This window comes from Ceratosolen solmsi, unplaced genomic scaffold, assembly GCF_000503995.2.
Source record: "Ceratosolen solmsi marchali unplaced genomic scaffold, CerSol_1.0 scaffold10, whole genome shotgun sequence".
Classification (NCBI taxonomy): Eukaryota; Metazoa; Arthropoda; class Insecta; order Hymenoptera; family Agaonidae; genus Ceratosolen; species Ceratosolen solmsi.
In genome coordinates, this window is record NW_011948412.1 from 10,165,100 (window position 1) to 10,192,153 (window position 27,054).

Sequence of the window (27,054 nt, forward strand, 5' to 3'; positions counted from 1 at the left end):
GGGGGGGGGGGGGAAGATGTCCCGATGAGTCCGTAGCATCAGTTCGCTGGGAAGAGCCGCGAACGTCAGGTCGGACGAACTTGCCGTTAAATCATTGTTTGTTTGTTTGTTTGTTTGTTTTTATGTATTGCCCAGCGCGCGTGCCGCCGCTTTCCTCGTAAATTTCGCTTGTAAAGCAGTGACTTTTATAGTTTCAAAGGCGAGCGAGGAACTTGATTGGGAGGAGGGTGTTTACTAGTGGCATATTTTTTATTTTTTTTTTCTTCTTCTTTTTTTTTTAAATCGAGCGGGTCACTGGATTAATTGCCTCCTGGGCTTATTAAAATGTGCGTAAGTTCAGATACTTATTCGTGGTCTTAGCCGGTTCTTTACGACGTCTTATCTTATATTGAGATTGTAGGCCATTCGAGCAAGCCATTGCCGCGTGGTTCTAAAAAGTGAATAACATTTTTATATTTTCAGACGATAGTGTTTAGACGAGGAAATTGCATCGTTCGGATTGTTTGTTGATTATTTGAATTAAAACGATCTTGAGGCATTGGATAGGAATTTGGTAATTGTCAGGTCGAAGACTCGGCAATGTCATATGTAACAATGTTTTCAGATAACGATATACGTACGAAGGTTCACCTATCTCTTAATATCACTTAATAACTGTAATACCACATTAGTTGATCGAATGTTTTAACGAATACAGTAATTCGATTAATAATTGAAGTTAAAATCCTTCGAATGACGAGGAATTTATTTCGAGTGATTATTCAATAATTCAAATAACTTGATGAATAGAATTTCATATGATGTCTCATAAAAATTTAAAATATCTAATATGCACCAATCCGTAATCCATTCTTGACAAAGCTAATCTCTTATCATAATGCTTCTGTTCTAATTTTTAATCCAACATATGAAATTCATTATGAAATTCAGTTACATAGCATTTTTATTGATATAAAAATTTATTTGATTGTAAAAGTGCCGTTACATATTTAATATTCACACCCATTATAAAATTATCGAATACGCTTTTATTGTATAATCCGACAATGTATCAGTGCTGATTATTTTTTATTATAGTTTTTTACAAATGTTTATTACTATGTTCATATAGGGAATCATATTTTACATGCTGTTTGCCAAGTTTATAATTACATTTTCATTAGCATGTTTTCAATTCACAACGTGCATCTTTTCAAAAGTTTGCAATCTATTTATGCCAAACAAATGAGAATTCATTCCTAAATAATAATTAATAATTATTAATTGTTAATATCGCAGTATAAAGACGTATTTGTTTTGGACTATGCAAAATTAAAACTTAGCAAAATTTTAGACGAGATATAATTGGATATTACGTCTACGAATCTCTCTGAATACTGTCAGTTCTAAAAGTAAACTAGTTTATTTTTACTTGACGAAAGCAATCATGGCTGACTGAATTAATTTTTACTTGGGAAAATGGAGAAGAAAAAATCGCATACTCGCGAAGGCCAATTGCCAAGAGGTTCGTTGGACCCAGGTGCATTATACATTGAGGCAATTGATAAAGTATGCAAGTAAAGATTGTCAATAGACAAACAAAATTCATACAATTTCAAATATTCGGAACAATTTACTTGAATATTATACGGTAAAATTATGAATGTTCATACATTCAAGAGCAATTACGAATGGTTTTGATGCTTTTATAACGCTCGGGTTTCTAAGGTTTTTCAATAATAATAATACGTGCTGAGTTTACATCAGAGACACAAATCTTTAAAACCATATAACACGGATGTATAATCATAAATTTTGTACATTTGCATTATCATTTATGTAAATCAACTTCTTTGAAGTGTACGTGCGCTTATGTATGTGTAAGTAGTTAACTATTCATATAATCGTGAATGCGCGCGCTCTGATCTCGAGAAAGGATAAGCCAATTTTAATTTTTTATACTTACGTTAGGTAGAATTCGTTAGATAATTTTCAAAATCTTCTCAACCAAATTAGTTTTCAACAAATTTTTTACTTTTTAATAAGAATTTGTATCTCAATTTTCTATATTGGTATATGAATTATTGGAAAATCAATTATTCGCATATCTTTTATTTCTCTTTATATAAAAATTCCAATTTTATTTTTATCCTATTGGGATAAATTTATAATCATTATTCAAAGTGGAAAGTAGTAATTCCTCTGTAAATACAAATATAATAATAATAATAATATTTGTATTGAGTAAGATAAAAGAAAAGTAAGGAAAAAATATTGAAAAGAGTTGAGAATTGTTCATTAAAAAAAAAAAAAAAAAAAAAAAAAAAAAAAAAAAAAAAATTAAAATTATAAACAGGGAAGCGAGGATTAACATCATGTGTGTATACATACAAGTGTGTATGATGATTAATGGAAAAAGAAATATAAGGAATCGTCGCTAACTTTAAAAGAAATATGTAAATTTAATTTTGTTTTTGTACTGTTAATCAATTCTTCTGATCAATTGTCCTTTTTCTATGAAAAACAGAAAAATATCGAATTTTTATTTAATGTAACATTTTCTTGCAGAGTACGTACTATAATTCTTTGAATACGTTATATATTTCACGCATTAATAAAAATTCTTATTTCTTATTTCCATTAATATATTTCTTTTTATATAGGACATTGATGTATTTTTATAAAATACATGCATTCATTAATTTTACCTTACATTAAAAGCAATTTAGTAATCGCTTTGTGGAACAATTTACTAAAAATAGTGCAGTTTTTATTACTCTGATAGAATTTATTATAAATGTTTATTTATGTACATTAAGTATAAAATTACATATAAATGCCTAAGTAATAGTGAATGTAATGGTATTTCATGAGTATATTTAATACAGAAAAATCCGTCAAAAAGGAAACAGAAAAAAAATTATTGTTCATTTAGATAATTCAATTAACAAGAAAACAAAAAATTGCTCGGTACTCGAGTTGTAAAAATTATAAATAATCTATAAACGAGCAGAGGCTTAATACTTAAAATACATTTTCACTTTCATAAATTGTCTATAAATTTGTACAAAATGAAAGTATAAGTTAATTATTACTCCTTAATGAATTGTTAACGATGTTTAATCCTATCAGTTAATCAGATTAAATTTAATTTACTTTAAATTTAGATATAAATAGTAGCTATTTATAACTAATAATAATTTAATGTGAAATTGAAATAATTATAAATTATACATAAATATAAATTTGTTAATTAGTTGGTACTTACAAAATCCTGAATTATTTTACGAAATACATATTTTTAGAGTTTGAAGTTTTGGTGAATGCCTTGTTTAAGTAATAAATTAATACATAAAAACCGTTTTGAATATAAAAAAATTAAATTACGTTGAGAGTTTAAATATTAATAATTAAAATAGGCATGTCAATAATTATTGAAGTTAATAAATAAAAAAGATTTTTGTTTTACCATCAATTTTTATTAGAATCCACATAAGATTCGACCGATGATTGCATAGAAGTACATTTGTAATTAAAACAAGTGAAGTAAATTTAATGTAAGAATGACTTCGGTACTTCCGGAGGAAGAGAGTAACGTGACCCGACTGAAGCAAAAATCACCATTACACGGTGTAAGTAAAAATTTTTAATTCCTTTCTTGAAGACTCAATTTCTATATCATACTTTACCCATAACAATGATAATTTATTTCTAATTACCAAATTGCTTGGAAATATTTCAATTTTATGAACGTTAAAATAACTTACGTTGCGAGAAATAAGATATGTAAATACGATAAGTTCATTACGTAGTTATATTAAAATAGAATGTAGTGACATTATAAAAATTTATATTTAAGAGTAAATTAATATTTATTAATATGCAATCTTTCTAAATGCTCAATTAGAAGTTATTCGATTGATAATTTAATTTTTGATATTCTGCCATAAAATACAAGTCTAACAATAAGAAAAGACCTATTGTATTATAGAAATTTATACTATTAGCCCATAAATGTAAAAAAAAAAAAAAAAAAAGAATCATAATAAGCAATCATTTTATCTCTTGATGACAATTATTGATGACAATAGATTATTTAATTCTTAATTAATTGAAGAATATTAAAATTTTTGTGATTTAATTGTAAAAGACAAAAAGAAAAAAAATCATAGGAAATACACGCATATACGTATAATATTTATTATTCTTAATAATTCTTTATAAAAAAAAAAAAAAAAAAAAAAGAAAAAAAGAAAGTATTTTTTATAAAGATCTGCTTATATTTTTTATTAGAAAATTCAAAAATGGAGATTAATAGAGAAGGTCAATTAATTGGTTAAGTAGTATTGATGATTATTACCTCGGTACAGAGATAATAGATGAAGTTTTTATATCGATTTAAAGTGTGAAGAATTTATTAAATTTAAATGATCATAATTATCATGAGAGGATATTACTAAATTAAAAAAAATAAAAAATAAATAAAGATAATTAAGCCATAATTAATCATCACTTAAAATTTTAAATAGTAATATTTTTGTGCCTTAAATTTATATATATATATGTATATATATATATATATATATATATATATTAAAGCATTATTATTATAATAAATCGTTGCTTTTGAGGTAAAAAATATATATATATAAAAAAAAAAAGAAAACAAAAAAAGGAAAATATCTGGATCAAACAATTATCAATAAATAACAAAAATTAATTATTCTCAACCATCTCTTGTAGAACAGTCGCTCTTGAACGAAACTATTAGCCTTTAAGATCTTATTATCTTAACAGTCTTTAGTCGGGGATCATCTTGAAAATTTAATTGAAACTTACTCATAAGGTGCTATTGAAAATTTCATGCTACTTGCCGTGTTCTTAGTGATATATAAAGATTCGAATTCTACTTCGTCTTAATTAATCAATATTTGCATCATATTATTGTCTCTTCAATAAATGTTTTCGATTTAATTTATAATAATATCTCAATTATATTTCGCATCATAGCCAATCAATGAACGTGGAATACCATTAATTAAACCGTATTTCTTCCTTAATAAATACTACGTACTAATACGAAATTTTTCTTACAAAAGCTCCAGACTCTTGTTTCATTCAATGCATTAATTGTTAGTATTTTTTTGTTCTTCAAAAGTGCGGCGGCCGGTCAACGCAGGACGAGAGCCGCTCCTTTCTCAACTTCTCCCGTGAGAATCTGAGTATCTCGAATTCAGACTTGGAACGCGGCTTCAACAGGACCTCGCGTCCCCGATATTGCAGCCGACAGTCCCTTCTCAGCTACGTGGCCCTCCTCCTGGCCGTCGGCTGCGTCTGCCTCGAGCTCTGGAAACTACGACGTGTGCTAACCGTCAGCCGGGACGTCGAGAGTCTTAAGAGGGACATTGAAACACTGAAGCACCGATTCCTCGAGAAAGATCTGCTCGATGAGCTCAAGGCTTTCGAGGAACAGGTGAGTCGTTATTGTCTTTTGAATTTAATTTATTAAATTTTATTAAATTCATCGTTATTGTTATTATTCGTTATTCGCAAGGAACGTCAATCCTTAGAAAATGAATAAAGATTTCTCTCTTCGTAGAAACAAATTTTATTTTCTTCACTATATGACAGCATTGCGTTACTTTCGTCTCCTGTAGTTTTTTCTTTTAATAAAGAAAGACGAGCCGTGAGAATCCAACTGTGAAACGTGCATATACTGACGGAAAATATCTTTTATTATTTTTATCGAGGATCTGTGCCAAAAAAAAAAAAAAAAAAAAAAAAAAAAAAAAAAAAGAAGAAAACTATAAAATATTACGTGCTAATGGAGACAGGATATTTAGAATTCATTAATGCTTATTCTACCAGAAATATTGCAATATTAGTATTATTTTTATCCTATTGATTGAGCATTTGTTATGAATAGCTAAATGAGACAGACATACCTTTTATTCATGGATACTAAGCCATAAACTGTAATTGCAACACTTAGATTTTTACTACGAAATGATGATTACACCTCGGATGTAAACTTTAAAAAATCATCCGTAATATTGTTCTTCAAATAATTAGGTTAATTATCGTGAAGGATTTTGATGCAAGAAAAACTTTTATTTAGTATTTGCAATGATTTTTATTCATTTAAATTGCAATTTGACAATATTATAGGATCTATACATTTTTTATATTTATTCATTTTTACACTGCAAACTGTGTCATAAAATAGATATGGATTTATTTATCTTTGATATGCACTTGTAAGAAGGGAAATGAATCGTTTTATTTATTATTTTAGCGTGAGAAGTGAGACGACGACAATCTTAAAAAGTTGACACAGAACTATTATATCTTCTCTTAATACACAAATTTATAAATTTATTTTAAGATTAAAATATTTGCAAAATATTCATTTTGAATTATTTACATTACTAGGTTACTTTATTCATATATATTGCCGCACACTTTCAGCTACATACATTTCTCTACATTAAATGTAATTATTATAAATGATACTACGTACTGTGTACTCCGCTAAATTACATTATATATTAATATCATTAATATGAAAAAAAAAAATAATTTTTTTTTACCATGTTTGTATCGCTTATAAATAATGTAATTTTAAAAATTCTACAATAATTGTAAAATTCATTACGTATATTCATCGAATATTTAACTGTAATTTCAAATAATTATTGGTCAATTATACGATAATATAAAATTTAACAACTTTATTTTGCTATTAATAATTACAAGACTCTGTACATTCGGTATTATATTTTGCATTTGTATTGCATCGTAGCTTATTTTGAGGCAAATTAGGTCATTCAACTTTTTTTTAAGAAATTTCACAATCGGCGACATACATTTAACCGAATATACAGTATTTATTAACAAAAAATTTTTAATAAAAGCGACATTTTGCGTATACATGGATTCGCAAATGAATATATAAGTAAGCACTATTCTTCACACGCATATATGCGCACTTTCAATTCATAAGATTCGTATAATTTCATTTACATTTAAGGGTAATACAAATATTACAAACGAAACTTCTTCGAGCGTTTTTCATTTAATTATAATTAAAAGACATTTTTTTCATTGTGGTTTGCAGAGTTTTGTTTGAAAAATAAGTCTTTTTTTTGTGACAATAATAAAAACACATTTATATAAAAACCTCATGATGAATTGTATATTTTTATTTATATACATAGTAAATGAAATATTTTTAAATTTGCAGAAAGCCTGAAAAAAGATTTTTTTTCTTCCCGCTTTACTTTCTAAATAGCAAGATTAAATTATAAGATAAATTTTTTTTTTTTTTTTTTTTTTTTTTTTTTTTTTTTTTTTTTTTTTTTTTTTTAATGAATAAATTATTAATAATTATAAAAATTATCTAAAGAATATCTGAATATAATTTTTTTTCTATTTTTATAAAGGCAGAATAAATTATGAATGTCAATGTTGACATACTTAAATTTAACAAATGTAGGCTCTAATTTTTTACAAAAATTTTCATTAAACTCGTCTGAACATTACGGAGTGCCATAAATTAAAATTTGTTTAAGTAATTGTCGTAATCTAGAAGATTGTAATTGTAAGCTCTTTTAGAATATTTCGACATACTTTCCATCCTTTTCTATTATCCTTCAATTACTGAAATTCCAATAATATAAAACTACATAGATCATTGCATCTCATACATATTATACTTTTATAAGCATAAAATTAATCGATGTTTGAGGAATCAGAGTCTCGTAAAATTATTAATTTGTCCTGCAAAATATCTACCAACGGGACATCCCGCGACAAAAATTCCTTTATTCTCTTTTATAAAATCTGCCAATACTATTGTGAAATAAGTATGAATAAAGTGCTAAAAATCGAGTCGGGGGAAGGGGGGGGGGGGGGACATGTAGCGAATTTAATATCCACGGTGTTTTATATTTTCTATAAACAGCGCAGGCATATAAAAACGACGAGCGTAGTAAATGTAAACTTATGCAATTTTCGCATTTAATACACCAAAGAGCTGAAGCTGTATCGATGGCAATGGTCCCTAAAATTTCCTGGAAAAGCATGCGTAGAAAGGTGTTGGTGTAAGTAGCCACTTGAGACCGTTAAATCATTGTATTAGGCAATGGTCGGGAGATGCACGTGCAATGCGAATACAATTAGGGTAAACGACTTAATTTCTCTGTTAATAACTAAAGTCGCCGTCTTCATTGGCTTCCTTGGATGGCCCCACATGTGGTAACAGCATTCTGGGAATCACTTTGGTAATTTTGTAATTGATATTGCGTATGCATCTAAGCTGTTATCTTAGCTTTTCACTCTTTTTAACGTCTCTTCTTCTCCCGTATTCCACTAGTTAGTAAGCAAGTCCTTGGCCTATAGAACTCACCACTCTTCATTCGATTTTATTAATTTTATTTTTTGTTTAATTTTATTCTTTGATTTATCCGTGTGGCGTCTGTCATCGTTTAAGAATTTCATACCCCATAAATGCTTTTACTTTAACGCCTCAAGATATTAAAAAAAAACGGCTTTGTTTTTCAAAGTAATAACTCATATTCGTTAGGTATTCTCGTTGTACGTGGATAAAGCAACTTTTGCGGAAACGCCTATTGTTTTTCAGTTTATTCCTTCAAGTTTATCACTTCTGTGGTCGCGATTTTATTCTTGAAGTTTGAAAGCAATTTGAACATTCGCCAAAAACAACTTTTTTAATATTTGTTTTGTTAATTAAATTATACAATTAATTTATATTTTATCAAGGAATTATGTTTCCTATGTGCTGTATTATATGATAATAAGGAACATGTTTTTTTTTTTTTAATTTTATTTTTAAATTACTAGATTATTTTACGGAAGAATTCCTGAGATTTTTCATCAAAATATCTACGATAAAATTATATTTCCATACAAATTCTGTATATTTTTATCATCTCTCTGACGTCAAATATTTCTAAACATTGCCATATTTTTTCTTGCCAACGTATTATTTAAATTAATAATTTAAATTAATTTATATTGAAAAGAGTCGACAATAAAGAATTATGTATCAGCACTTATTACATAAATATTACAAAATAATTTTTCGAAAGTAAATCAAATTTTAGCGACTTTAATTTAAAAAAAAAATTAAAATTATTAACTTAAACAATAGCTTTTAGCCTTTTAAATATTTATAACTAAATATATTGTAAGAGATAATATTTGCTTTTAATATTAAAACGTTCATTTATTATCATTCAAAATAATTCTTCGTAATACATGGATCTTATTCAAAAGAAAATTACATAACGCAGTATATTGTTAGTGATATTAGGAATCTAAAAATATTGCAGCCTTTACGAAGTAAGCGTCATTCGCGACGTGAATAACGACTTTTTATTCAGACCCTTTAATGAAATTACATATATAAAAATACAAAGTAAAGTTTATCGATGTTTTAATTGAAGAAAAAAAAAAAAAATTAAAAAAAAATTGATTTCCAATATATTTATATAATAATAATACTTATGAAAACTTTTCATGTTTTCAAAAACAATTTTATTATTACGAATAAAATCAATAACTCGGACTTTTTAATTTTATCGCGAAATTAGATAGTTATATTTTATTTATCTGAATATCAAAACTAATAATTTCTAATTTGCATGAAATTTGATCGATTCAATTTCAATAATGAATATTGAAATAAAATAATATATTATGTGAGAATATTTTCAAATTTGTTATTAATTTTTTTTTTTTTTTTTTTTTTTTTTTTTTTTTATATAAATATATATTGGCACTATGTGTACAGAAAACGAACATAAATAAAAATATGAATAATAGTTTAGTTTCTAATAAAATAGAATTGACTAATATAGATATGTTTCATAAATAAAAACATCGAATTATCATTCTTATGAAGTTTGTAGACCAACATATATACGACATAACGTATTATTTATTATTATGTATAATAATTTTATCAATTCTTCTTAAATTTCAATATAAGAAATCTAAGAAATCCCAATTTAAATAAAATCTCCTTTCTTATAATTCTAAATTTTTAGTTATATATATATATACTTTTATAATGTTATTAATAGTTTATATTGAAGTACATTTGACAATCTTAAGTCATTGAAGGATATATCTTATACCATTATCCGTCATTACAAAAATAGTAAGAATGAGAAAAATGATGTAACATTTATATATAAATAAAAAGCTGTGATATTCACGATAAGTTAAGTGATAATATTTCAAGTATATTTGCAATATGTTATTAAATTTCATATTTCCGTGACATATGTGGCTGAGATAATTGGAAACGAATGTGCATGCGCATATACACAAATTTCAATTTCGATTTAAACAAATAATCGTAAAACTCATCTCGATAGTTATTATTATGTTTTTTTTTGTTTGTTACTAATATAATTGTGTTAGCTTTAACTCTCGAGAGTAATTTTTATTTATTATACTTTAGTTAAACTTTTTGTACAATGAAAGCTATAGACGTTGTCCAATTTGATGAATCAAGACATGGAAGAGTTTGCTGAGATGTCTCTATATGCCTGAAAAGATAATAAATCGTCTTACCGAAACTAAAATCTATCAAGAGTATGAAACAACAAATAATCTATAACACATCTACCTTGATTAATTACACTGAAAAAGTATATAATTTTTTTAGTGTAAGTGTGAGAACAACTTTTAATAATATAAAAATTCTATTGCTTTTCACAAAAAGGTTTTATTATCTTAAAGTTATCTTCAGGTTATTATTAAGACAATAGGAATGATTAAGTTTATCTTGGTAATGAATAAAATTGTAAATGTAAAGTTTATAGTGAATATATGTTAAGAAAAAGCATTAATTGCCTCATTGTGTGGATTAATTGCAACTACTTCAAAAAAGTTTTGTAAAATTGAATGTTATTGAATAATATTATCAATATAATTTATTGCCGTTTAAAAAAAAATTTTAACTAAAATTCAGTACTTTTTTGTTAATTAATTTTCTTATTTTATAACAATACAATTCTGTGCAGTGGATAATCCTTGATACAGATAATATTTTCATGTTGCAATATTAAACTTTTGTAAAAAATTGTTTTAGTAAAAGAAAGGATAGAGAAAAGAATTGGCCAATGTTTTAACTGTTTTAAATATATTAATTTCCGGCATATAATCAATATATATTCTTCTTGAAATGAAATCTCTTTTTATTAAACGTTCTACTTATAATTGTATATTTAAATTCAATAAGTTTTGCAATAACATTATTTTTATGATAAGTACTGTTTCTATTTATTTAAGATGCTTGGTTAAATAATCGAAGAATTTTAAGTTATAAAATTATAAAAACCTTAAGTTAAAAATTTGAAAAGCTATTCGCCTTCAACGCGCGTGCATACACATTCTTTTTATTTATCGGCTGCTTATCTTTCTCTCACTCACGTACGCAAACACCCGTCTCATACGAACGAGCGAGCGCGCGCGCGCATAAACGTCGATTTTCATAGTAAGGCTATGTGAACTCGAAAGGCATAAAAGGAATTTACACTTCGTTATCAATAAGGTTTTAACTACACAATTTATCCCACTCTACCTGTTACATATTCGAACTAAAATAGTATAACAATTTTTAATAACAGGCATAGGCAAAATTGTATCTTGACTATTCTATTTAGAATTATAATATAAATAATGTATTATACTAATGGCGTATGGAAATGAAAAAAATATATAATAATTATACTTGAATTTGAAATTCGCCAAAGCAATAATAATCCTTATTCGTAATTTATATATCTATATAATAAATATAATTTTTTATAATTCATTATAAACGTATACATTCATAAAGATATTACGCATTGAAACAGTAAATAAATACTACAGAAATTACTTTTTTATTTATGGTAATTTAGTTTTCAAAATAATTTGTTAAATTTTCATATAAAAAATTAAAGATAACTATAATATGAACATGAGATTATATTAAGGATGAAAAATTGTTCGCCTACAAAATATAAATTTTGATGACAGTGATAAATTGATTTTTGTAACAGTATACATTAAAATTATTATTGATCAACTTTTATAACTTTTTTATCAATTACAGTTGCAGAATACTTTATTATATACAGTATAAAAAAATATAAAAATGTTTACTTATAAAAATAATCTAATTTTTCTATACAATTTTGTAATTACATATATTTCTTATGATTCGACAAACTATACAAAAATTTTGTTTTTCAAAAAAAACATTTAAAAAAAAATATAAATATACGTAATATCACATTGACAATAGTAGAATACAGAAGTAAGAGCGAAATATTTTAATTGAAAAAAGTCAAGCAATTATCAAAACGTAAGTAGTAATGTTAAAAATAAATTTAAAAAGTTACAAAGTATAATAGAAGATTCGGATCCTAACCCCGAACAATTGCGAAATAATTGTATATAATGAATTATATGTTATTGTAGATTTTATTATGCGCAAAGTACATACTTGTTTTACTCGGAAATTCAGATGTGTTGTGAGTATTTTGCAAACTATTTGTTATCATGCGTTTCTGTTCCATTTTCAGTTATGTTAAACAACTAGTGATTGAAGATTTTTCTCACAATTGAAATAAAAGTGCATTATATGCTATATAATGTCGATTTTCTATAAGAAGAGTTCGAAAATGGTTGTTTCAAGATATAAAAATTCATAGAAAGTCATAGAACAAAGCAAAAGTCAGGATTTTTAATTAATGGTAAAATAATTTTAGTAAAACGTTGTAATATCCTTTAAAATAATTAGTTGAAGAGGAATCGAAAAGGCCGAAAACTTCAAAGAATTCAAAAGATTGCATTTTCTTCCCTTCTTCGTAACTTCTTTTTTTTTTTGTAGATAAATATTAAATTTAATCTTTAATACATTTATTAAATCTATTCAAAGCGGATATTACTTAATTTAAGATATCTTAACGTATTTAGAGGAAGAAAATTCACTAGTACCAGTTTGATGATATTGGCAATGTATGAGTATAATAATTAATTCGATTAAGCCTCGAATTATTCCTAGCTTGATCATATGTACCATTTGTCGACCGAGCCAACTTACAATTACAAACTGAGCTATCCAAGATAAACGATTGTTTATCCTCATAGTGACGTCATATCTCATATTCTCATATCGACGTGTTTGAGGCTGGGGGTAAGATTATAACATATTTTTGTTCATTTCATTGCATCCGTGTCGCTCCTTCCTCGCAGAACCGTATCTAGTGTACCTCCTCTCGACAATAATAAATAATTCTCTAAATCCGTATTGTCCCTCTTTCGTCCTCCTCGCCTTTACATTGGCTTACTATCAGACCCTATTTCGCTCTCCTCCCATCGATCATCTATAATCCATCTTATAACATATTTGAAATAATCCTATAATTAATTCTGTATTTACTTACTTCCAGGAGTTACCTACTAGGTTGCTTATTAAATTCGATAATAAAATAAAAAAATAAAAAATAATATTAAAGGATTAATAATATTATTATAAAAGCTGGTTTACTTGGAATAATTTTACAAATTTAAACGTATTTTTAATAATTAAAATGCATTTACTTTTAAGGGAATAAAAAATTAATATTACAATTATTTTTCTTATATAATGAGCAAATATTTAATAAATTTATATCTACATTTATATTAAATGCATATTTAGGAAATTGCTATTTAGGATACATGCTAAAAGACTTCTTAAATATGGTATTTTAATTATAGATTTTTAATATATTATCGTCTTTCCTTCTGAAAATTATAATATGATATAGAGGATTATATAAAAAGAAATATATTTCAAATTACCTATAAAAATTTTCAATTTAACAATATTACAAATCCGGGCGCAAACGAAGTTCGATCTTGTTCTTTACTCTATTTTATCTATAATCAATAAAATGTTATTTTAATGTATCATATGTAAAACCCGAAAATTATCAATTTTTGTTAATTTTAGGACAATCTTGTTCGAAAAAAATTAATATTCTTAAGATTCTTAAATGAGATAAAATATAGTTAATTCTCATATTAAATAATATACAACATTTTGTAATTCTTAAGTGTATAGGTACATCCTGTTTTTTTAATCTATTATTATGAAATTATTATTATTATTATAATAACTATTATTATAAATTCATTATGAAACTTTTTGTATTTCTAAGAATATGTAATCTTAGTCAAATTCATTATTTATTTCTATCAATTTATTTTGAATGAATATATTGGACATTTTATTGATTCTATATTGAGATCTAATTAATTGGCTACGTAATTTTGCAGAGTAAAAATGTTTTTTGGTACGTAAATATTGTCTGTTAGGTAAAATAGAATAATACCGAGGAAAATCCGTATGAATTTTCGTCGACAGATTCTTATAAAATATTAATTCATAAAGATAATACAACAAACTAAAAAACTTTTCTAATTTCTATAATTAAGTTCGGATAAATTTTGTTGTTAGTTATCCATATATTCTTTATAAACATATCAGTTACATTATTTTGCTCCATCGATAAAATACTTTAAAAAATGTATTAAAAATCATTTTATAATCCAAATTATCGAAATGGAAAATAATTATAAAACAGTATAGTATAAATAATTAGATTCCAGTTCCACAATAAGATTAAAAGAACAAGATTTTTTCTTGAATTAAATTTAAAAATACGATTTATCTCTAAAGAAATGTAACGAAATTTTTAACTGTAATTTTTATTTTTATTTCAAATTTAATTGTTTTAAAAACTCATAGAAAATTATAAAATAAAACAAAAATAATTAATTCAATTTTTTCAGGTTTTATTACGAAAATGTTTTATTAAAAAACAAAAGATTGTTTAAAAGTCGTGAGCCAAGTACCTGTTGAGATTCCAATGGAGAGAAAAATACAAAGAAACATTATCAATTTAAAAAGTTTTATGGTTCTTTAAAAAGAAGGTTATTTAAAAAGAACCTCTTAAAGTGTTTTACTTTTCGTATTTATTCATTGGAAATTTACACTGAATTTTGGGTGAAAATGTGATTAAACGTACGCTTCGTAGAAATCTATTATAAGTGCTTCTTACTTTATACATTTTCACATGGTCGAAGAATTACGTAATTGTGCAAATTTTCCTTTTCAATTCTTCTCAATTAACAGGAGTGGAATGTAAATAAAAAACAGAAGAAAGCACTAAGCTTTCGGATATTTCAAATTGATATGACAAACTAAAAACTGCTCTCATAAATCAACACGCGATTCTTATGTGTATTTGTAAAAAGTATAGAATAACTTTAAAGGATTATTCTAACTTAATTGTTTCTATAAAAAAATATTTTAAAATTTTGCATAAAATAATTAGTATTTCATTATTTAGATAAAATATTAGTAAAATTAGCAATATAATATCATTCACTTGTCAACCTTAACAACACACAATAGTTTATTTAACTTACATTATATTTTATTTAACTTTTAATAAGAACATGCAATAAGAATTAAATAATTAACAAGAAAAAGTTCTTAATTTAGAATGTGAGAATTTACTGTGTAACTTTACATTTCTTCAATCCAATATAATTTACCGAATAATTTCTTTTGAAAATTTTAATAAAACACTTGTATGTTAAAAAAAAACAAATATATATATATATAATTTTTAATTATTTATTTATTTTTTTTTTTAAAGTAAAGTATATTGATTAGTAATCAATTAGCGTTAGTCCATAAATTTCTTTATCAAAAATATACTTGAATTTAATAGAATTGAATATAAATCTTCTTGAATATAATTATTGTAATTATATATAATGAAAAAGTTTTGAATTTTATTTAAAAAAATTGTATTAGTTCATTTATATATATATATATATATATATATTATAAAATAAATATTAAATATAATAAATATATTACGAATTATTATGATTACAAAAAAAAGAATAAAATTTTTATCTATAAATATAAATTCATTATTCGTTGCAACAATTACATAATAAAATGATTAAAGTATTATAAATGCATTAAAGTATTATATTCGAATTAAAAAATTTTCAAAAGTATAATGGTGCATAGATTTACATTAAAATATACTTTAAGCCTCTATATTCTTATATCTTATAGAATAGTATTATCTTTATGGAAATTATTTATACTTTGTTACTTTTGTCAATGTATAAAAAAATCATTTTTTTTAAATGTAATTTTCTACATTCATTCGAATAAAACATTTTGTTAAAAATTTAAATTCTATAACTTCTAAACGACACTGCGTTTGTTATTAGATTATACATTTTCCTATAAAGTTAAATTAACCGAATATATATTTGATCATTATAATCAACTACATTATGAAACTGTAATAAATCATTAATTATGATATAAATAATAAATGTGTTTAAAGTTTAAGATAAATTATTTCATAATTTATGTAATTTAAGTAATATTCTATCTTCGATTAAGCTTTTAATAATTATAATTTAAATTTTTCATGAATTAATATAATACAATTGTAGCTTTTCAGCTCTATTAACATAAAATGTTGCTCGTTTTTTTTTCTGCAATACTCAACTGTCAGTATCGGACAATAAATTCTAATGACAAAGGTGGAATCTCATTAAAATGATATCGAACATCACATTTCAGAATCGCGCGAGCAAGCTAAATTCTGACATTTTAGACATAAAAACATCAGCGTAAAAACTGCATTTGCAGCGAAATTTTTTATATGACTGCCGAAATCGATGATTTTTTTGTAGAGTTGTTTTTTCGAAAAAGTTGAAAATGTACTTGCACTTGTCTATAGATGCCCTCTCTTGCCTTCTATTTCTAGGTAATAAAGAGGGAAACCTGAAAATTGACGATAGACTCGATTCGTAAAGTACTCAATTTGGACCAGTTTACTTACACTTTTCTCTCGGAGTTTTCACAATTGTCTCTTCTAGTTTGTATTGAAATACGTGCCGAGAATTATGAAACTCTTATGTGTACTTGGCAAATGGAAAGAATATGGAAAAATCAAGAATATTTTTACTTTGTCTATTATTCGTAATGAATTTTTGTATTAACGACTTGAAGTATTTGTAGTCTTACAATTATTCGTACATTTATAAATAATATAAAATAGTATTTTCAGCGAAACTTTTTACAATTCTATCAAATAAAAGACGAATAATAATTTTTGCGGAACTTGAAATACTTCATATCTAATAATTCATGTTTAACCTTTAAATTTTTACATGCAAAAGTAATATTGATATAATTAGTTTTAACCTCGATGGTTAGGTACACAATTGTAGAGATTTGATTAAGTCGAGTAGATAATTGTGGAGACATGCTATTATGACAATGGAATTTCTTCTCGTTCCAATAATGGTCTACAATAATAGAATATTCTGTTTTTAATGGCACGATGACGTTCAAAAAAAAAAAAAAAAAAAAAAAAAAAAAAAAAAAAAATTATTTAATACCAAAATGGTCATTAGATTTGGTATGTTTCAGTTAAATTAAAAAACTTAATATATTTTATAAAAAAAAATGTTTACCATGTAGGATTTATTGGTTGGTGTGTACGCAAGTGCACGTACATTGGTGCACGACAATTATGTGAAAGAATTCTGACATAAGATCTATTATTATAAATAGAAAAAGCCAATGAATGCTTATAGCCTATGTAACGAAATGGGTTTGATAGTATCGTTGCGTAATATTTGAATTTTTTTGAAGATTATGTATAATTTTATGGAGAAATTAAAATGCAGAACCGAGTGCAAGTAAAAGTGATAAAATTTAAAACGCTCATAGAAAATAATGAATATGCATTTTGCCTTTACAAAAATATATAACGATTGTCTATGCCTTTTACAACTATACCTTTTAAACAAATTTACATTTATTTTATATATTTTATAAGCTACTCATTTGTAAAATACTAATAAATTGTTACTTTACACTATTATGATGATATTATTTTTATTTTAATTAAGTAGGCTTATTTCTTATTAAATCGATTCAACGCTGCTTCATTCCAGTATAATGTTGATATTTTTAGAATATCGAGCGATAGAAATAACTTAAAACTTTAATGATATAGGGAGTTAATTAATAAATTGATCTGATTTATCCAATAATTATATGCTCTTTGAAATTGTTTTGTGGCAATAATCCCTTTCAGTTTGCTTAACTGACTTAAATTAATTAAACGAATGTATGTGTTTGTGCGCGCGTACGTGTGTGCGCGCGTGTGTGAAACTAAAGAATTAATCGGTAAAACTTAAGACATTTACTTTCTTCTAACTCCGTACTATATGAATACTTTTTTTACGAATTGAAAAATAATTAAAATTTTATAAAAGAAAATTCTTAACTGTTATTTAAATTCTTTTGACATGTTTTATTTAAATAATAATGAATGTGTAATTTCCAATTTGTATGAATTTGTATTAATTCAATGCAACATTGATATTTTCATTACCATTGAAATTGCCTAGATTACCGATTGTAATATAAATAACGAAATTTATTACAATGATTATTAAAGAACCTAATTTAAATTATCTAAATTTGGGTATGGATTATTTTTTCAGTTTAAGATCTCAATAAAAGTATATACTTTACAGTTACTTTAATAAATAAAAAAATTTTTGAAACTATTAGTTTTGGAAAAAGTTACGAAAACTACTGATTTTTCAAGAATTTCAAAGAAGAAGACTAGGGTTAGAAATAAATTTAGATAAAATGATTTTATATTAAAGTCATCTGCATTAAAAATTTGCAAATAGCACCCTCGAATAAATATTATCCATATTTTAAAAATTTCGAGTAGATAAATGTTTATATTTTCATTTCTAATTCAATCTTCTTTCGTGGGTTTTTATGTTACTTTGTCTTGTGAACTTATCGAAGTATCCCTTCGCGCAGACTCTCTTTGGTATTCTTTATGTGAAAACGAGGACTTATCGCAATGTATCTAAGATGATAGTTTTAACGTTCAAAAAAATAGAACCACTAGGGATTTGACGCCTAGTGATCAGCTCATAACGAAGCTGATCGTTAGATATAATAAATTTGAGAATTAAACCGACAATTCATATTATAAATTCAAAGCAGTTTTCTGTCTATTTAAATGTATATCTATTGATATTTTTAATAGAGGTAAAAGTAGAATTAAGTATTTTTCCCATACTAATTGTATAATTACTTTTTATAGGTGCCAGCGTGGCTAATTAACAAGAAATTTATAATTAATTACATAATGACAAATACGTAACTGTCATTTATATTATTTAATCTTAGTTTGATAATATCGAAGCCAAAGTGATTCGTACTGAATCTGTCGATTATCGTTGAAAACATTAATTAACGTTGTTAAACTTGTGATACTTCGAGAATGAAAGCTACGAATATGTTAATGACAAATATTTTCTGTCATCTTCTATCTTTAAATCTTTTTAAAATCTTTTATTTAAATAGTATTGGGTTACATGTTCATGTAGTTCTATTTAATTAATACATTATAAAATTATTATTACTCGTTTTAATTATTTTAATTATTATGACTCTTGTTTTAAGTATGAAAAATAAGGGAAACTAGTGCCTTTAATGAAAAAATAATTGTTACTTGGGATTGTAAATTGTTACAATTAAAATAGGTAACAATTTCCTGTATTTAACTTACAAAACTTAAAAATGTAAAGAAACTTGGAAAAAAAGTATCATTCACGGCTCCATTTTTATACCAAAAGTATGAAATAATTTCAATATTGCAAAATATTATTCACAAATTACATAATTATTTCTATTGATCGCAGCCTGTATTTTATTCGTTACAATATGGACAAACAATACAATCCAAATTAATGTGAATATTACTTATTTGTAACGATAATTTATTAGCAACAGATATCCATAACGATGACATAATAATAAATAACAAAACATTATTTCATTTACACAAAAAATATTATATTACATATTTAATGGGAATTACACTTGACATCGTGAGAATATTGTTATAAAACTAAACTGTAGCCATAGTTTTCATAATTGTAAAATTATATATTTTATTTTTATTATATACTATAAATTATATAAATAAGGTGATATAACGTTACGAATGAAGACAAATAATAAATAAAATCAGGCTGAATTAGAGAGACTAAGATAATATTAAATGTTTCTTTAAGATAATTTCACACATGTAAGTATTAATACCTGGAAACTGTATATGTTTATATATATATCTTTAATAATTCCTGTAATCTTAATTAAACTTTTTAAACAATTAACTACAATATGAATCTTCATAGATGCCCAATATCTAAGTAGTACATTATAAATCAAAAGCATAATTATTGTTTTAGCATTATAATTATTAATAAATTATTTAAATTTTTTTTTTTTTTTTTTTTTTCAATAGAAGTTAACCATTAATTAAAAACTAAATTTCTCAGTGAGGAGTGTATATATTGGTATTATGTTGATATTGTATTAAATATATTAATTAATTAATAAGATTAATAATATCCTAGTTTCATATTTTATACTAAAATACATCGTTTTATCGATTAACATATTATAGAGGCACGTGAAAACGTTCTGTAATATACTAAATTTCATAATTAATAACGATCACATGTCTGGATAATTTGATATATTATTTGTTATATTAAAAAAATCGTTAAATACTCGTACGAGAAATTTTATTTTTTAATAACTTTTATATTAATTATCGAAAATATATGGGCATAAAATACAAAACAGCAAAGCCTTCACAATATAAAGAAAACAATTTGTAAAATACATGTAATAAAGTTCATTGAGCTTGATTTATTGAATGAATAAGCTGATTCATAAGGTATAAATTACATAGAAGACATCCATCCATTATTAACTTATTTCTATATTCATGAAAAATTTAGTTATCACATTTTCGAATGTATATAAGTAATTTTTATTTTAATATGTACTCTCTCGATTAAGAAATCGCACGAGATATGCATATGTATATGGTATTATTTGTAAATTATAGTAAAAAAAATCTATGAAAGCGATACAATTTGCATTATACTTGTACTAAGTAATTTAATTGATTTTATAATTATTGAAATATTATAACAATCGTATTTATCTGATTTTTTTTTTTTTTTTTTTTTCTTATAAATCTTATTAAATTGCAAATTAATTCTCAAAATATGATTTAAGTATATAAGTTGTATTTCATAGTATTAATTAAAAATATAATTCAGTAAGATAATTATTTAAATTAACTAAATTAACTTTTACTATTAAAGATGCTCTTATCGAATTTTATTGTTCAGTGTAAAGTGGACTTTTCATTTTCCGTTTTAAATAATTTTTTACTGTCAATAATGCCAGCTCCTTGGCTATATCCTTGGAAGGATAAAAAATTACAAACTTTTTGTATTTGATTATCAACTTTTCTTAACGTTTTTTTTTAACCTCATTTTTTGTTTTTGTTTTTTGTTTTTTCAAATAAACTCTATTTACCTGCAACTTGTCAATGACGTATTAATCAAATCATTAATTCACTCAAAGGACCAATACCGACAATGAACGACCGCCTTTTTCCTTTGTTCCTCATTCCAGTTGTATGGCGAGGATTTAAGCGAGGAAGACGATTCGTCGTCGTCGTCGTCCACTCTATCTTCGTCTATCAATAACGACTACGACTCAAGCTACGACGAGACGTCCTTATCGCCATGTACGTCTATGTATCACCAGGCGGTCACGTTTGCACCGAGGAATCCAGCAACGAGCGATATCAGCACTACGTCCCCAACGACAATGACGCCTTGCACGAGCAAAGACCTGGAGGAAATGCTCGGGGTGTTGAGGCGAGCCGAGGTTGAACGCAGCAAAACTTTCGAGCAGAGCGTGCAGACGAAGGAAATGCTCCAGAATAAGGGGGAGGATGATGAGGGGGGAGCGCATCAACAGGATAGGATGATTGGCGAGCATCATACGACTGCCGAGGTCGAGAAGAGCAAGAGGCAAGCGCCAGGGGAAGATAGGACGTGGAGATGGGATTTTCGCACGTGAGTCGATCCTTAAAAAATTTCGTTTTCTTTTTCAAAAGTGTTTTTGGCAATGTCGATGCGTTTCGAATTGCCGAATGAATTGTTTATAATTCCGTATCGTAGGGTGTAAAAATCTTTTCAGAGTTACTTGGAATTTGCAGTTGAGCATTGATTACTCTAATATAAGCTGTTAATAATCTTATTGAAATACTAGTTTTTTTAATATTAATTTGTTAATTAAAACATTCGTAGCTACATTTTATCTAATAACTTGCTTTATACTAAAAAAATCTATCTTGATCAGTTTTGATATAGAATTAGAATTTTTAATAAATTTATTATCTATCTTGCAGAAGCTATAAATTATTTGAAACTGTAAAAGACTCTATACGATGCGTATTATTATTTCTTAAGGGTAAAATAATTATATAAAATATACAACATGAATTTTCAATAATTTTATGTTAAACATAATTGACGATTGACGTTAAATAAAGTGAAAATATAATGGCTTAATGTAATTTTTGCTTTATTTAATTGCAGGAGGCTAAAACGTCGATTGAAAAAATAATTCGAAAATCATTGAACGATTGGATTAATAAATAATCCAGGAATGCTTTCGATAATAAATAAATCCAGGTACTTATATTTACATCATCGACAAAAACAAAAAAAAAACAAAAAAAAAAAAAGAAAAGAACAAAATACAAAAAATAAATAATTTCGAATAATTTTATTTGCGATATATGTATAATGTGTATGTAGTGAAGGTAAATTTAACTATGCATTCATTTCATGTATTGGTGTTACAGAAAATTGAGTGAACCATGAAATCGCGGGGAACACGTTGAAAGCTGCAGTATGTTCCATCTCATTCGGAGTTTTTTTTTATAGTTACTACCTTGAGGAAATATAATAGTATATTTATCGAAAGATTAAGGGCAAAGATTTGAAAATGCTGATGAAATAAATGTAATTAAATCGAATTTTGATGAAAATGAAAAGTCGAGATGTAAACGAGATGAAAACAATTTGCTGAACTATTATTACTACATATTACGCGTTGGAAAAGCTTTAGTCAAAGAATATTAATAAACCTACATATCGATATTACATAGAAATATAATTTAAGCATTGACGCTTAAGATAAGGTGTTACAAAAAATGCAAATTTTCCTCCTTACTATCTCCTTACTTTATCACTTATAACGTCTATAAATACTCATAAGTTTAACTTGTAGGTTATTAAAAATAAATTTTTAAATTACATTTAGAATTTTAATCTTATCTATTATTATTAATAATAGTGCATTACCATGTGGAAAATAAAAGACAAAATGGATGATTAAATATTGCGGATGCAAGAAACTCAATATCAAGCGGATTTGATTACCCGATTTTTTTTTTAATCTATCCAATATATGTAAATATATATATATATATATATTGATAAAATTTTCTCCATTTCCAAACCTTTTCAAACATTGCCACTATTTGATGTGAATTTTAAATTATCGTCTAATTCAATACAAATAATTTCATTGTTTAGCTAACTTTAATAAATATTCTTTTCAACGCATCAGTATTTTATTGTCTCGTAGAAAAAATTGTATTTTTTTTTTTTCAAAATATTATTTAGTACAATGAGGTCGTTAGTAAAAATAAATCTCTCGAACCTCTGATCAAATGATCAAAAATTTCAAATATTTTTAATATTTAATTTTATATTTAATTTATTGTATTTGCTTGAGAGCATCGTTAAATTCTATATAATATAGCATGGAATATGCATGTTCTATAAGTAAAAATAAATTTTAAATAAATATTACAATAATAAAGGATCATCGTATGTATCATTAAATGTCTTAAGCAGTTAATTTATATCTTGGAGAAAAAATTTTTCTTCCTATCATACTTGCCGATTAGAACGATCATTTCGTATTGTTAAACTAACGTAATCCTACGTCAATTTTAATATTTAATAAATTCTTCGTTTGTCGTAAATAAATCAAAACATGAAATAGGCCAACATTGTATTAGCCGTATGATCCTCCACTCCCTTAAATTCCATTGAATCTTCGATTAATTTAACCATGAAATTCGTGCTCAAACCTGACCGAATGAACAGGCATCTCGCGTTAAATACGTGGATCGTCCATTTTCTTTCACTATCTGCCCCCACTCCCACCCCCCCCCCCCCCCCCCATCCCCACCCTACCCCACCTTAAATTGAAGGAAATATGCAGCAAGCAAATTCGCAACCGGCTTTTGCTTCGTGGTAGCTCTGTGCCCGGGCACTGCTCATTGGTATGAGATCACCGGGTACAACAATCAAGTCGACAATGAAATTTTTATAGAGAAATTTTGGAGGCAGCGCTTGGCTTCTCGACAATCGTTTCGCGCTTCTAGTGCACACTGCATTCTTTGATGATCCATCGATCTGCAACGTTTATACAAGTATTGGGTCATACTTTATATTATAGGATTTAGGTGAGAATTTAGGTAATACTTGGTTATTATTTCAGTTCTGCTCATTAGATAATAGAGTGACATTTTTTTTTTTTTTTTTTTTCTTAGCTTGTATTGGGATATACTTATTACTCCATATAAAGTAATTCCCATTGAAAGACAGTTGCGACAATTGCGTAGTTGCACTATTTTTAGCAATAATACTTATTGAAAACATTTGCATAACGATTAATTCTTTTTCTATATTCAACATAATAATTCTTAAGTACTTTAATATATCTTTTTCTAGTCGTATTTTATAAAATGGAAGCTAGTACAGCCATTACAGACTTTATACTTTTGCAACAAACTCGGAAGAATTGATTGGCATAACATTAAAGCAAATCTCATCTTAACTTTACTTTTACGAATAAACTAATGCTCCATTACTGTTCTCTACTGTGCTAATCGAGATAGTGCTTTCATCTTGATGCTTTATCAGATTTTCAAATCAATTTGATCTGCGTTAGAGGATCGAGTAAATTACTGCCGAGAAAAGAAATCTTTTGAGCACAAATAAGTCGTTGCTTGTTGACAAAATAGGTGCCAGCAAGTCACCGATAACGGTGACAAATTTTCCTTAGCATCGGTAAAAATTTAAGACCAAGAACTGAAAACGATAGGCTTAGACTATACTTACGACGGGCACTGCGATCTCGATCCACGATTTGCCATATCGACCGCGCACCAGACTCGCGGGCAACGCTATCCTATCAGCTATGGCCTTGAAGAGGAGACTTCGTTCGAAGCTGGAGCCAATTCGTAACAAGCCCAGCGGCACAATATTGTTCTGGATGCGATCTCTGATGGAACGCAGGTGCAACTCCAGCTGTTGATCGATGCAAAGACGATTGGATGGATCGGTACCGGCCAATTGCCGAGCCACGAATTTGCCCAGCCTCCGGGCCCTCGAAGCGATCTTCGTCGTTTCAATCAAACCGGGGATGCTGTCGTCGAATCTGTGTCAATGTAATGTGCGTGCTCTTTTAGCTCTTTTTGCTTTGTCTATGTTGATTTCATTGCGAGACTTTACATTAGCGGCTGGCTTATTAATTAAAATTAAAAGAACCGTTGACATATACAATGAGAATATCAATTGAATATTAAGCAAAGCTGCATTAAATTATTTGCGCTTTTCACTTCCAAAATATCCTATTACGATTTAGTCGATAAACACATCCTTAAGATATAATATGTTTTTCTTGCGTGATATAATCATCTATTATAATGTTAATAGCGATATCTCTAAATTCTATGGTTATCACACGAGCTTTTAATATGTGTTTATATTTGTTACATTTATTACTTAGAAAGTGACACTTGTTTATAATGATAAATTTACATAATGATAAATCAACAAAGTTGTATAGTTGCTAATGTGAACATTCAATTATATGTTTAGAATTGTTTTACTATCGATTAAATACAGTAATTCTATCAAATTCTTATTATCCTTTCACTTTTGCCTTTCATTCTTATTATTCTTGATATTTTTTTTTTTTTTTTTTTTTTACAAGTAAAAGTAAAAACCAATATTGCAGAGTTAAATGAAAAAAATATTATAGTTAAATAAAAATAACACGTATAATAAGAATTAAATAAAAGTTTTACAACGATAATTAAAAAAAAAAAAAAAAATGTAGACGCAATATTAGAAGTTGATCTATTAAAATATCGTACAAAAAGTACCAAGAAAAGATACAATGGATCCATTAAGATTTTCATACAAAAATATGAAAAAAAAATTATCAAATTATACAAAAACCTAATCAAATAAATAAATTAATAAATGTCAAAAAATTTAACAAGTATTTAAATTTTTAAATTAATTGCAGGTGTTCTGTTTTTATGCATTGCCTACAAAAATGCCCATCAATTTTTTTTTTCATTTTTTGTTTTTTTTTTTTACGCAGAAATAAAACGATGAGTAAAATAAAGTCTAAGAGAAAGAATTGTTGCACAATATTTCATGTTTACATTAAAAAATTTTTTGTATAGTGTATTGTATGTATATCTTTAATATCGTTACAATTTAATTGTAACATTCAATTTCTTTTCATAATCGATTTGCATATAAATGAAAATAAAATTTTAAAATAGATTGTTTTTAAATCCAAATTAATTGAAATTAATGATACCTGTTAATATTTCGAATTTAATTAAAATAATTTCATTAAATTTTCTAAGCAATTTTTGTCCTAAACTTTCAAAGTATTTTTCACATTCAAAATATAATTTTATTTTTGTACTTCAGTCTTATTATTTTATTCAGAATCATATTTGTTTCTTACTTTACTTAAATATTAAATAAAAAATTTTAATTAAATCGACAGATTATAAGTTTGATATAGTTAATTTATTTTATATATAATTTGATATTTTTTTTTTTTTACAAGAAAAATTGGTCAGAGCATTTTCTACGAGGTAATAAATTTAATTGAATCTGCAAAATTTTTAAAGCAGTGAACCCTGTGCTACATCGTGCTTT

At 25.9% G+C, this 27,054-nt stretch overlaps 2 protein-coding genes across 2 annotated transcripts in view; one reads left to right on the top strand and one right to left on the bottom strand.

The window, feature by feature from the left end:
- The first annotated feature begins 3,408 nt into the window (after positions 1-3,408).
- On the top strand, positions 3,409-22,890 carry egr (TNF superfamily member 12 eiger). Its single transcript, XM_011502926.1, has 4 exons — positions 3,409-3,611; positions 5,138-5,452; positions 21,629-22,077; positions 22,872-22,890. Exons 1-4 carry the CDS (start codon positions 3,543-3,545, stop codon positions 22,888-22,890), a joined length of 852 nt encoding a protein of 283 aa, XP_011501228.1. The 5' UTR covers positions 3,409-3,542.
- Positions 22,891-24,282: 1,392 nt separating this feature from the next.
- LOC105364905 (armadillo repeat-containing protein 3) overlaps positions 24,283-27,054 on the bottom strand; it is an 11,963-nt gene continuing 9,191 nt past the window's right edge. Inside the window, exons 13-14 of the mRNA XM_011502937.1 lie at positions 25,195-25,525; positions 24,283-24,498 (exon numbers count right to left, since the gene is read on the bottom strand). Of these exons, the coding sequence (XP_011501239.1) occupies positions 24,283-24,498; positions 25,195-25,525 (547 nt within the window). The remainder of the gene's footprint in view (positions 24,499-25,194; positions 25,526-27,054) is intronic.

Excerpts from the sequence above, each read along its gene's own strand:
- egr (XM_011502926.1), top strand. The coding sequence starts at position 3,543 with ATGACTTCGGTACTTCCGGAGGAAGAGAGTAACGTGACCCGACTGAAG. Across the intron at positions 3,612-5,137 it reads AAAAATCACCATTACACGGT|TGCGGCGGCCGGTCAACGCA; the intron begins GTAAGTAAAAAT and ends GTTCTTCAAAAG. Across the intron at positions 5,453-21,628 it reads TCAAGGCTTTCGAGGAACAG|TTGTATGGCGAGGATTTAAG; the intron begins GTGAGTCGTTAT and ends TCCTCATTCCAG.